This window comes from Sminthopsis crassicaudata, chromosome 1 (assembly GCF_048593235.1).
Source record: "Sminthopsis crassicaudata isolate SCR6 chromosome 1, ASM4859323v1, whole genome shotgun sequence".
In the NCBI taxonomy this organism is placed as follows: domain Eukaryota; kingdom Metazoa; phylum Chordata; class Mammalia; order Dasyuromorphia; family Dasyuridae; genus Sminthopsis; species Sminthopsis crassicaudata.
This window is the reverse complement of record NC_133617.1, coordinates 213,656,842-213,671,475: the sequence shown is the minus strand read 5'-3', so window position 1 is coordinate 213,671,475 and position 14,634 is coordinate 213,656,842. Positions and strand designations below refer to the sequence as shown.

Sequence of the window (14,634 nt, the reverse complement as noted above, 5' to 3'; positions counted from 1 at the left end):
AAAAAGTACACACACACACACACACACACACACACACACACACACACACACACACACACACACCATACCAACTCTTAACAAAGAAATACATATTCCTGTGATTTTATTCTATTTTTCCCCATGCCAAAAGGGCAGTGGTTCAATGTTATGAGCAGTTTTGTTGTCAAGTCTTCCCCTTGAACAATATACATGGCCTATCAACCTAGCATTTGGATTGGCTGATCTCTGTTTTCTTTTAATGAGTCTGCATTTCTCTGATAAATGTCCATTTACTTTCACTTTCTAATCATATTTCAATTTTTCCATTCACTTAAATGGAAAATGTATAGTGAAGTTTACATTAGGCATAAAGTATCAGTTCATGATAGAAGAAAAATGTGCTTACAAGCCTTGTTTTTTTGCTGGTAAAAATATCAAGTAAAATATATATGGAATATTTTTCTATATCAGGAAATAAGAATTATTATTTGTCCAAATACAATCACTTTAGTCAACTATGAAGAAAAGTCAAAAAAGAAATATAGTATAAAAGTTTAAAGACTTAAGGAGTAGGAAGACTGATTTTTTTTTTTCCCCTAAGGATCTTCAGTTTTTATAATGAAAGCTTAGTTGAAATAACAATGATTGTTGTATTTGAATACAATACCATTCCAATTATATCGATTTCCTTCACATATGAAGCATTTCTTGTCAAATGCTATCTTTGGTGATTACAGTCTGGATGTCGTTTGCCATTATTATTTTCCCTGTTTTAGTAGGCATTTTTCTATTAAAACAGAGGACACTTATGTTGTGAGCTTGGCTTTGGCTAGTGATGCTATTGGGGGTGAAACTCAGGGACTAAAAGCCTCAAGAGTTAGCAATTCTGACACTTCTCAGGAGTTCTCCCTTCAGGCAAAACTTTGAACTTGTCAGTTTACCATCATTAACAGATCTTTGAAAACCTTTACTTCCACGAAATAAGGTCACTCATTTTTTTCTTTTACTATTGTTCCTAGTACTGCTAGGAGATTCTTAGAGATGCCTAGCAGACAACAAAAGTGACCCCCTGGAGGGAAATAATATGGAAAGAGGAAATACATATTTCCTTCTAGAAAAGAGTTAAGTGGAAAATTAAAAAAAGAAATGGGACCAATGAAGGAACATTTCACTAAACATTGTATGTATCCTTTTACAGCATAAGGACAGTCATGCACAATTTTCTTTGACTCTTTGAAGGCTTCTATGTCTAGATAATGACAGAATGTGGCTATTTCTTACATAATTTAAAGTAGCTTAAAATCAGCTTTTTTTTTTTAAGAGAACTATATACTTTTGAGACCAAATAATGCACCTTAGTATTGATTTTCACAGTAGTACCCTGACATTAAAATATGTGAATGCAAAATTCACCTATGTTTGTTATTTTGCTTGTTAGATTGACATATGTAAAAACCTGGCTCAGAGTTCTTAGAAAATCATTTTTAAATGCCTTCAGGCCTTGCTTTACAATAACAGTGAATTGCACTTGTATTGAACTGAGATTTGAAAAGTATTCATTACTTTAGCATATATTGATGTACTTATATTAATAGTTTTTTCAAATTAAATATTTTTTTTAAATTAAAGTACTTGCAGTATCCCTCAACAAGTATAGGATAACTAGGTGTCAATAAATAATGAAGAAAATCTTGATTGTCTGATGAAGAGTATAGGATCAAAGCAAAGCATGGATAGTTTTGATTACTTTTCAAAATAGCTTTGTTGAAAAAAAATCTAAAAATTTAATTGTTCTTTGGAAATATGAAAGTTATTGTTAAGTTAAAATATTGTTAAGAATTACCTCTAGGACCAAATTTTAATAGGCTTCAGTTTTTGTCAGAAATGGTTCATTTGTTTTTTAGGAGTGGTTTTGGTCTTTCAGAATACAGTATTCACATCATTCAGAAACTCTTTGGCAGTGTTTTCCATTGAATCAATAAAAACAATGGCATCATTGAGTAGATAATGCAGTCTATAACATGACAAGAGATGTTTTTATATGTGTGTGCTTGTGTATATACATACATATATCTATGTGTGTTTGTATTAGTAAATATAGCATAACTAATATTTTAAAAGAAAAATAAGTATGCATATATTAGAAAAATAATTGTGTATATATTTTCACATGCACACATAGACACATACTTATATATAACATATATATATGTCCCTTAAACTCATTAAAAGCAAGTAATATTCATTTTAATTATAAAGAGTTTAACTTTGTAATGCTAAAATTTTCCTCATTGTCTCTTAAAATGACATTATATATTCATGTCAAAATATGTCATTTTAAGAGACCATATAGAAAATAAGGAAAATCTTTGCATTGCAAAATTAAACTCTTTATAATTAGAATGACTATTAAAACATAAATAAAGAAAGCTATCCAGGGCACTTAGAAGAGTAAAGAAATATGTTTTTAGCCACAATTATATCGATGAATCATAAGATATAGACACTTAATTCATATTTCTTTATTTAAAATAACATATGTTGTCCCTCAATCATATGTCAGATCCTTAAAGGGAAATTCAGAAAAGATGATGATATTATAGAATAAGAAAAATGATGATTAGAAGCTATTTAATAATAGCTAATAATAGTGAATAGAGAACTTTTCTTATACCATTAGGAAGCCTTGAATTTCTCAGAAATATATTAGTTTTGTCCTTATGGTAAAGTCACTTAACCTCTGAATTCCTCAGGCAACTCTGAGGTTATAATTCATAAAAGTATTGCCATTCTACCTTATTCAGGGAATTTCCAAAGACATATAATGATGATCTACTTGCATCATATTTTAATCTTTTCAAAACTTTTCTTAGAACCATGCAAAAATTATCCAGTCCAATCATTTTTATCTTATAGTAATTGTTAATTTTTTTACCAATAACTTTGTTTTCTTATTTCTAAAATGAAGAAATTTGGCCAAATGGTTATTAAAATCTTTCTTAGCTTTAAACCTTCATTATTACACATTTATTGAATAACCAGCATGCACATTATAGGCCTCTGCTTGGCACTAACATTTTAAAAAATTGATTAAAGAAGATATATTTTTCTGTTTTTAGAGAATTTTCTTACCTAAATGGCTACAGGATTGTACTTCCTAAGAAAAACAAATACATGGTACCAAGTAACTAAAGTACTCAATTAACATCAAGGTTTAAATGTTAGCTAATTTTTCTTTTTTCTATATGCTTAATATTGTTAGATAATTCTGGTTAAAGCTTTAGCACCATTGCAGTCAGATAATACTAACAAATTTGGTGAGTCTTAAGTGCCATTACTTATGATGGTTATTTGGAACATTAGGAGCAAGGACTTCTGGGATCTTTGTCACTCTTGATCATTTGTAGATTGGATATGGTAGATGAAAATATATAAAGCTCAATCTTGCTTATTTTTGTCTTGGACATTATATATCTGATAATCCTAATAGTTTGGGACAATCATTCAGATTTTTTTTTTAATCTACTAAAATATTTTATAAATATTTCTAGTTTTCAAATGTTCTTAATATTACAATAGAAATACATAAATGTTCTTTAAAATTAATGTAATTTCCAGATTACTCATAATACCAATCTAGAATTTATAGAATTTGTAAAATAACAGTGCTATTTGATTAAAATGGTATTTTAATGGTACATAGGAACCTCGGTGGTACAAGTAACAGCTACGGATGCAGATGATCCTACTTATGGCAACAGCGCCCGAGTGGTTTACAGTATTCTTCAGGGACAGCCATACTTTTCTGTGGAGCCAAAGACAGGTAAAACTGGAATGCAGCATCCATGAGAAGGATTTGACATATCTTTGCTTGGGATTTGTATAGGGCATTTTGATAGTACAATCAGTTATGACAGCAGACATTTTATTTCTCCTGATTTTGTTTCATTCAATACATTCATTTTGGTAACATAGAACATACAATTGTCAATATTCATTGGCCTTCTTTGAAATATTGGGCAAGTCTATAGTTTTCCCTGACAGAATTTTATAATTTGTGGGAATCACTAAAGGTGACCCTGACTTCTTCCTTGTCTATATGCTATTGGATCTTGATTATTTGCTTGTTCATTGCAAGATGGAATTCCTTCCATTTTTCCTGTCTACTACTAGAAATTTTTATACTTCTCAGATACTAAAACAATTTAAAAAAAAACAGATTTTTTGAACAGTCCCATTGCCACCAACCACCATGAACAACAAACAATAATGCATTGTAAACCAATTTGGGATTTTAGGTTAATTCTATTTCATTCTTTTTTTTTTTTTTTTTTAATTATATTCTATCCAATCCAACAAATCTCATTCAATGTAGCCAACATTTATTAAGCACTATTTATTTATGTAAAAGGAAGTAGCAGGTACTTTTTATAAATAAAAAATATGTAAAACATTCAGCTCCTTCCTGGAGATTTACTTTGAGTGGAAGAGAAGGTGAGGTGAGTAGAAGTATCCATATATGATAAAATTATTGTAGTAGCAAGTAGGGTTTTGTTAGGAAATCAGGATTATACATTTAGAGCTTTAAAAGACCTTAGACTTCAGGATTCTTAATCTAGGGTGTGTCAACTAATTTTAAATTTATATTTCAATTCATGTGTATAAATGAACATATAGTCATATCTATATACATGTATATATATATATGTATATATATATATATATATATATATATATATATATATATATATATATATATATATATATATATATACACACACACAAACACCTTTTAAAATTTTATCTTAAAAATCAAAATATGTATTGATAATGAAATTTCAGTACAGTTGATTTCCCGGATAATTGTATGTATTTAATTTTATACATTTAAAAACATTATATTGTGAATTAGTCCATAAATTTTGTCATATTATCCAAGGGTTCTATGATACAAGACAATGTTAAAAATCTTTGCCTTAGAGAACAATTTAAAGGAAACGAATCCTAAATAGCCTAAATCAGATCTAAAGTATAATACAAGTTGTAAATGGCAGAGTTGAGATTCAAATTGAGGTTATCCAATTGCAAATTCTACTCTATTTTCATTATACCATGCAAGAGTGAAAGCTAGAAAAATCACTTTAAAACTGTTGAGAAAGAAAATCACTAAATAATAAGAGATGAATAAAGAATTAGTTTCACTTCACTAGGATTACTTCAGGTCATTAGCAGAAGGTGTAGAAATTTAGATTTGTTATTATTACAGTGTCTTCTTGACTTATCTGGCTGCCATAGATTATTTATTTATTTGTTATTTTCTATAGTTTTCTTTTTTTAATATGGAAATTAATAAAATAACTAATCTTTCTCTTAATGTCTCCAGATGGGATAGAAAAAGTACCTCTTTTTTGGTTGTCACTGAAATAGGTCTTAGAATCAAGATATCCATTTCTATATGATTGTAAACAATGTTCTTGGTTTCCTTAGGCTCACTTTTGTTTTATATAAAATAGGTATTGTGATTCCCTTGCTTCATAATTATAGGAAATTCCATACATAATTTTAAGCATTAAAAAAAAAGCCAGTTGTGTTAGCTTGCTTGAAAAGTTGAGTTTATCAATTTACAAAATTCATGCATTTTGAGATTTTTATATAGGCAATAACAAGTCAATTCAGTATTAGAAGTTATGAACCAAGTGGATGGATAACATAGGGATATAGTGCTAGATAAATGAACTTAGAGGCAGTGAAAGAAGTAGTAGATTTATGATATGAATAATATGAGTGTTAAAGGGTGAATTGGTGATATATTTAATGATACATTAAAAGTATCTAAACCTAAACACCCACTCTTTTCCTATATATCATTTCTTATTGTACAGCTTGATATTGAAAAGTTTCTGACAGTATTATCAAGAAATTTTTACTCCTTGAAATTTCATAACTAGTAACCAAATAACTGTAAAAATTACCCAGGCTTCACAATTTGTGGCTAGTAATGATGTCAATGGCGTGCTTTATAATGACTTTCCAAAATTAATGCTTTAAGCTTTGCAATACACTAGAGAAAAAAAAATGTCCTATATTGTGGCAGTTATACCATTTATATATCAAGATAAATGATTGTTACATATATAATAACTAATTATTGAATCAAGACCAAGGTTTTCTACTTCCTCATTCAGAAATCAATCAATGTGGGAAATTTTGGTCAATGACTTATCCAGGCTAAGATCTAGTAAAAGACAGTAAAAGAAAATTTAAGGTTATATGAAAGGGTAAATTCTTGCTCTAGTATTTTACTCAGACTGGTCTGGGAAATGTGAAATTTTTCTTTTGTCAGACAGGTCATATAGAAATTGATAAGTCTTACCAAGAGTTGGAAAATCTAAGTTGCTTCCCCCAAGACCTTCATTTGAAAGCACTCAAAACTCATTATAATGTTCATTTCTCATTAATTGTTAACAAATTGAAGTTCATTACCTCTTTCTGGAATACCTCTTTTTCCAAGGGCATATTAGTTATCAGCTTGCCACCAGGTAAGTCTTTGGCATTGGAGAGTATCTTGACTTCCTTTATTAATAAAATTCAAGCATTTTTAGTGAAATGACTAATTAGCCAGAAACTATGTCTTTTGAATTTTTGAATTTTCTCTTTTTTATCATAGGTGGAAAGAAGGTTAAAACATGCTGAAAAGTATTGAATAGAGAATCACATCTCCTGAGTTCATATTCCTACTTATTAATTTACTACTTGGGTGGTCTTGAGCAAATTGTTTAAACTTGTAATTCTTAGACTCCTCATCAGTAAAATTAGAGGCATGGAATTCTAAGGCTTCTTCCACTTTTGAATCTGAATTTGTGAATATCAGTACCAGAGTGTGTGATGTGTAGAGAGGATGGGAGAGGCTCACAGGAAGAGGGACATTAATATCTTGAAACCCATATGGTTATTTATATATAACTCTCTACTGGCATTAGTGCATGTAAATTTCATTCATTCTCCTGTTATGTTGCTTGGGTCATTCATATACCATGCAGAATGCATGTCTTTCTGGAAAGGAAAAACAAAACAAAACATAAAGAAACTGTCTTTTTGAAAATAATTCACTAAAAAAAAATTAGGGAAATGGAAAAAAATTCAACAGAGTAAAATAACTCATTTAAAAACTCAATTGGACATATACAAGAAGAACTAAAAAATGTGAATGAAGAAAATAACTCATTAAAAATCAGGACTGAACAAATAGAAATGAATGATTCATTGAGAAACCAAGAATCAGTCAAACAAAACAAAACAAAAAAAAAAAAATGAAGAGCTGGAGAATAACATCAAATATTTACTGGGAAAATCTATAGACCTGGAAAATAGATCTAGGAGAGATAATCTGAGGATCATTGGATTTCCCAAAAGTTATGATGAAAAAAAGAACCTAGATTCTATTTTACAGGAAATCATCAAAGAGAATTGTCTAGAGATAATAGAAACAGAAGGGAAAATAGGCGTTGAAAGAATTCCATGAACACCTTCTGAAAAAGACCCTAAAAAAAGAACTCCTTGAAACATTGTGGCTAAGCTGCAGAACTATCAGACTAAGAAAAAAATATTGCAAGTAGTTAGGAAAAACCAATTCAAATATAAAGGTGCCACAATAGGGGCCATTCAAGATCTGCCTCCACATTAAAGGAACAAAGGACCTGGAACCTGATATTCCAAAAGGCAAAAGAACTAGGATTGAAACCAAGAATAAATTACCCAGCTAAGTTTAGCATTTTCTTCCATGGAAGAAGATGAACATTTAATGAAACAGGGGAATTCCATTTGTTTCTAAGAAAACAAAACAAAACAAAAAAAAAACAGACTTAAACAAAAAATTTGATCTACATCCACAAGACTGAAGAGAAGCAAAAAAAAGGTAAAAAGAACTCTTGAGAACTGTATCTCTGTTGTGGATATACAGAAAATCCACATGGATAATTTTATTTTACTGATATAAAATAAAAAAGGGAAGTAGTAAAGGGAAGGGGATAGTATCAGAAAATGGGAAAGGAGAGATAAAAAGAGGGAAACTAAAATTTACCACATCTGAGGGAATTTAGAGAGGGGGAGAAACATTGTGTGAATCTTACTCTCATCAGAGTAGGCTCAAAGAGTAATTAGTTAACATATTTGATTTTCAGAGAATTCTCTCTCACCTCCTTATAAGGGGGAAAAGACAAGGGAAAACGAAAAGAGGAATAAGGGAAAGGTACAAAAAAGGGGAAAGGACTTAAAAGGATTGGGGAGGGATACTAAAAAGGGAAGGCTGCATGTCACAAGTGGGGTCCATAAATTTAATACTGGAGAAGGGGTTCAGGAGGGAGAAGGGGGAAAAAAGCATAATCAGGGGATAATATAATGGCAGGAAAAACAGAATTACTAATTTTAACTGTAAATGTGAATGGGATGAACTCTCCCATTAAATGGAGGCAGATAGCAGACTGGATCAAAAAGTCAGAACCCTACAATATGTTGTTTATAGGAAACACATTTAAAGCAGGGAGATACATACAGAGTAACGGTAAAAAGGTTGGAGCAGAATCTATTATGCTTCAGGTAAAGCCAAAAAAGCAGGGGTAGCCATCCTTATCTCAGATCAAGCAAAAGCAGAAATTAATCTAATTAAAAGAGATAAGGAAGGAAACTATATCCTGCTGAAAGGTAGCATAAATAATGAAGCCATATCAATACTAAACATATATGTACCAAGTGATATAGCATCTAACTTCCTAAAGGAGAAGTTAAAAGAGTTTCAAGAAGAAATAGATAGCAACAAATAGATCTCTCAGAATTAGATAAATCAAATCACAAAACAAATAGAAAGAAACTAAAGAGGTAAATAGAACATTAGAAAAACTATGTATGATAGATAGATCTTTGGAGAAAACTGAATGGTGATAGAAAGGAGTATACTTTCTTCTCAGTACTTCATGGAACCTATACAAAATTTGACCATATATTAGGACATAAAGATCTCAAAATTAAATACCGAAGGCAGAAATAGTAAATGCCTTCTTCTCAGATCACAATGTAATAAAAACTATATTCAACAAGAAGTTAGGGGTAAATAGACCAAAAAGTAATCGGAAACTAAATAATCTCATCTTAAAGAATGACTGGGTGAAACAGCAAATTATAGAAACAATACTTTCACTCAAGATAATGACAACGATGAGACATCATACCAAAATTTGTGGGATGCAGTCAAAGCGGTAATAAGGGGAAATTTTGTATCTTTAGAGGCTTACTTTAATAAAATACAGAAAGAGAAGATCAATGACTTGGGCCTGCAACTTAAAAAGCTAGAAAAAGACCAAATTAAAAACTCCCAACCAAAAATTAAACTTGAAATTCTAAAATTAGAAGGAGAAATCAATAATATTAAAAGTAAAAAAAAAAATATTGAATTAATAAATAAAACTAAGTTTTGGTTTTATGAAAAAGCCAATAAAATAGATAAACCTTTGGTAAATCTGATCAGAAAAAGGAAAGAGGAAAATTAAATTGTTAGTCTTACAAATGAAAAGGGGGATCTTTCCACCAATGAAGAGGAAATTAGAGAAATAAGAAGGAGTTACTTTGCCAACTTTATGCCAATAAATTTGATAACTTAAGTGAAATGGATGACTACCTCCAAAAATATAGGCTTCCTAGATTAACCGAGGAGGAGGTAAACTGCTTAAATTGTCCCATTTCAGAAAAAAGAAATAGAACAAGCTATTAATCAACTCCCCAGGAAAAAATCCCCAGGACCAGATGGATTTACGTTTGAATTCTACCACACATTTAAAAAACAATTAGCCCCAATGTTATATATACTACTTGAAACAATAGCGGATGAAGGAGTCCTACCAAACTCCTGTTATGACACAGACATGGTACTGATGCCTAATCCAGGCAAGTCGAAAAAAGAGAAAGCAAACTATAGACCAATCTCCTTAATGAATATTGATGCTAAAATCTGAAATAAGATATTAGGAAAAAGACTTTAGAAAATCATCCCAGGATAATACAAGTAGGATTTATACCAGAAATGCAGGGCTGGTTTAATATTAGGAAAACTATTAATATAAATTGACCATATTAATAATCAAATTAATAAAAACCATATGATCATCTCAATAAATGCAGAAAAAGTATTTGATAAAATACAACATCCATTCCTACTAAAAAACTTGAGAGTATAGGAATAAATTGTCTATTCCTTAAAATAGTCAAGAGCATATATTTAATACTGTCAGTAACCATAGTATGTAATGGAGATAAACTGGAACCTTTCCCAGTAAGATCAGGAGTAAAACAAGGTTGCCCACTATCACCATTACTATTTAATATTGTATTAGAAATGTTAGCCTCGGCAATAAGTTGAGAAAGCGATTAAAGGAATAAGACTTTGGTAATGAGGGAATCAAACTATCACTCTTTGCAGATGACATGATGGTATACTTAGAGAACCCCAGAGATTCTAATAAAAAGTTATTAGAAATAATTCACAACTTTAGCAAAGTTGCTGGATACAAAATAAACCCACATAAATCCTCAGCATTTTTATACATCACCAACGAAATGCAATAGCAAGAGATACAAAGAGAAATTCCATTCAAAACAACTGTTAAGAGTATAAAATATTTGGGAATCCATACACCAAAGAAAAGTCAGGAATTATATGAGCAAAATGACAAAACACTTGCCACAAAAATAAAGTCAGATTTATATAATTGGAAAGACATTCAGTGCTCTTGGATAGGCCGAGCGAATATAATAAAGATGACAATACTCCCCAAACTAATCTATTTATTTAGTGCTATACCAATCAGACTCCCAGGAAACTATTTTAATGACCTAGAAAAAATAACGACTAAATTCATATGGAAGAACAAAAGGTCAAGAATTTCAAGGGAATTAATGAAAAATAGTCATATGAAGGTGGTCTAGCTGTACCTGATCTAAAGCTATATTATATAGCAGCAGTCACCAAAACCATTTGGTATTGGCTAAGAAATAGAGCAGTCGATCAGTGAAACAGATTAGGTACAAAGGACAAAAAAGGGTACATCTATAGCAATCTAGTCTTTGACAAACCCAAAGATACCAACATTAGGGATAAAAATTCATTATTTGAAAAAAACTGTTGGGAAAACTGGAAATTAATATGGCAGAAATAAAATATGGACCCACACTTAACATGATGTACCAAGATAAGATCAAAATGGGTCCATGATTTAGGCATAAAGAATATGATCATAAGTATATCAGAGGAACAGAAGATAGTCTACCTCTCAGACCTGTGGAGGAGGAAGGAATTTATGACCAAAGGAGAACTAGAGATCATTATTGATCACAAAATAGAGGATTTTGATTACATCAAATTAAAAAGCTTTTGTACAAACAAAACTAATGCATAAAGATTCGAAAGGAATTAACAAATTGGGAAAATATTTTTACAGTTAAAGGTTCTGATAAAGGCCTCATTTCCAAAATATATAGAGAACTGACCCTAATTTATAAGAAATCAAACCATTCTCCAATTGATAAATGGTCAAAAGATATGAACAGACAATTTTCAGATGATGAAACTGAAACTATGTCTACTCATATGAAAGTGTTCCAAATCACTACTGATCAGAGAAATGCAAATTAAGACAACTCTGAGATATCACTACACACCTGTCAGATTGGTTAAGATGACAGGAACAAATAATGATGAATGTTGGAGGGGATGTGGGAAAACTGGGACACTGCTGCATTGTTGGTGGATTTGTGAAAGAATCCAGCCGTTCTGGAGAGCAGTTTGGAACTATGCCCAAAAAGTTATCAAATTGTGCATACCCTTTGATCCAGCAGTGCTACTACTAGGCTTATATCCCAAAGAAATACTAAAGATGAGAAGGGGACCTGTACGTGTCAAAATATTTGTGGCAGCTCTTTTTGTAGTGGCTAGAAACTGGAAAATGAATGGATGCCCATCAATTGGAGAATGGTTGGGTAAATTATGCTATATGAATGTTATGGGGCAGCTAGGTTGCGCAGTGGTTAGAGCACCAGCCTTGAATTCAGGAGGACCCGGGTTCAAATCTGGTCTCAGACACTTAATACTTCCTAGCTGTGTGACCCTGGGCAAGTCATTTAACCCCAGCCTCAAATAAAAATAAAAATAAAAAAAGAAAAGAAAAGAAACTGGAAAATGAATGGTTGTCCATCAACTGGAGAATCATCGGGTAAATTATGGTATATGAATATTATGGAATATTACTGCTCTGTAAGAAATGACCAGCAGGATGAATACAGAGAGGTTTGGAGAGACTTACATGAACTGATGCTGAATGAAATGAGCAGAACCAGGAGATTACTATACACTTCAACAATGATACTGTATGAAGATATATTCTGATTGAAGTGGATATCTTCAACATAAAGAAGATCCAATTCACTTCCAGTTGATCAATGATGGACAGAACCTGCTACACCCGGAGAAGGAACACTGGGAATTGAATGTAAACTGTTTGCAATACTGTCTTTCTACCCAGGTTACTTAGACCTTCGGAATCCAATTCTTACCGTGCAGCAAGAAAATTGTATTTACACACATATATTGAATGTAGCTTATACTGTAACACATTTAATATGTATGGGATTGCCTGTCATCTGGGGGAGGGAGTAGAGGAAAGGCGGGGAAAATTTGGAAAAATGAATACAAGGGATAATGTTGTAAAAAAAATTACTCATGCATATGTACTGTCAAAAACATTATAAGTATAAAATTAATAAAGAAAAGAAACTTTTTTCCCCTGACATACTAAAAGTTGGAAATCCCAAAGGAAACAGAAAGCTATAAATCAACTTCTTATTTCTCATTCTTTCATATTGTCACTCTGATTCTTGCCTGTTTGAGAAATAATAGTTTTCTAAATTCCAAAACCTAAGGGCTTCCAGTTAAAAGATAAAGAACCATGATAGGTGAGAAAATCACATCTGAAAATACATTAAAAGAAGATATCCTAAAAACAAGTCCAATTTATTATTCTTATGTTACTAGTATTCCTATACATGCCTTGTAAGTACATTTAGTAGGATGTTGAAATCACAAGGTAGTAAAAATGTATCTCTGGCATTACTGCACACAAGCTAACGGAGTGGCCAGGAAAAATTATTTCCCTCTCTGCCTCTGTTTCACCAACCATATTATGAATAAATTAATGAATTTTAAAAAAATGAATTCCATGTAAAAATGTTCTTTATTTTGATATTCTATCATAGATTATTTTGTAATGCCAAAACATTTGAATGATATCACTGAACATTTGAAATCTTCAAAAGTTCATCCTCTTACATATAGTTTATGTTCACATAAACCATTCCACATATTTATTAATTATTGAGTACAAACTTCTGTTCTTTAAGAACTGTAAGAAATGGCCAGCAGGAGACTAAGACTGGTAGAACACTTGAGATGAGTATATCACAAATATGGTAAGCTCACTGCATAGGCCAGGACAAAAGCTAAGAAAATATGCTGATCTTTGAGATTTTGCCTGTGAATGTCTACTATGTCTACTCTACTTCTTATCTGAGCAGATTGGCCTAGGGGGGGTTCTAAGTGGAATATGAAGTACAAGTCTATAGTCAGGAAGATCTAAGTTTAAATTTGGCATTGGAACTTATTAGCTTTGTGATCTTGGCAAATACCTTAACTCTTGTTTGTCTCAATTTTCTCATTTGTAAAATGAATTGGAGAAGGAAATGACAAACCACTCTAGTACCTTTCCCAAGAATACTCCAAATGTGGTCACAAAGAGCCATACACAACTAAAATATTTGTATGACAGCAATGGTTTTGTTTTTAAAGTGAAGGAATAAATAGTATATTGTCTAAAATTCTTAATTTAATATGATTTTGTTTTGCACATAAAATTAATCCAGAAATTCATTTGTTTTATCCTAACAAAATATTAATCCTTAATTTTTTTTTTCTTCTCCTGCCCAACACCCCTGACATGCAGACAGAATCAGCAAACACAGAATTTCAGGATTAGAAGCCACTGTAGCATACGGTAATTCACCTTATTGTTAGGATTACTAAGTGAGAACTGAGGTTGTCTGGACAGTGACAAGGTGAGAATTCAGGTTTTCTGGACAATTACAAGGTGAGAACTCAGGTTGACTTGATAGAAGGAGCAAGCCCATTGGCTGAAGTGGTTCTTCCCAGAAGCCCTTGCATTATCCCACGCCCATTCTCTGGGAGGATAAAGAGGACAGCACTCCAGGAAGAGAAGAAGACTCTGAATTGCATCAGGCTTGACGGGGCTCTCTGCAGGAAGGGAAGTCACTTCTTTGGACAAGAGTTAACAGCAACTGCCTGGAGACAACGGTTCGTTACAGGAAGAAGAATCTGTCTGAGAGATTTGAGTAGACACAGCAGATCTCTTCCCAGAGAGCGATCCAGCAGCTTCTGGAGACGACAGCTCGCTACAATTGGCGCCCAACGTGGGGCAAGGACTTTTGCTTATCCTGACAAGAGGAGCTAGACCAGACCTTCGCATTATGGCGCCCGAACAGGGACAGACTGTCCTATGTTCTAAATCAAAAGAAAGGGGGAGATGTTAGAATTACTAAGTG

At 31.9% G+C, this 14,634-nt stretch overlaps 1 protein-coding gene across 1 annotated transcript in view; it reads left to right on the top strand.

Moving 5' to 3' along the window:
* CDH7 (cadherin 7) overlaps nt 1–14,634 on the top strand; it is a 218,789-nt gene that overhangs the window by 73,854 nt on the left and 130,301 nt on the right. Inside the window, exon 4 of the mRNA XM_074274278.1 lies at nt 3,683–3,802. Within this exon, the coding sequence (XP_074130379.1) occupies nt 3,683–3,802 (120 nt within the window). The remainder of the gene's footprint in view (nt 1–3,682; nt 3,803–14,634) is intronic.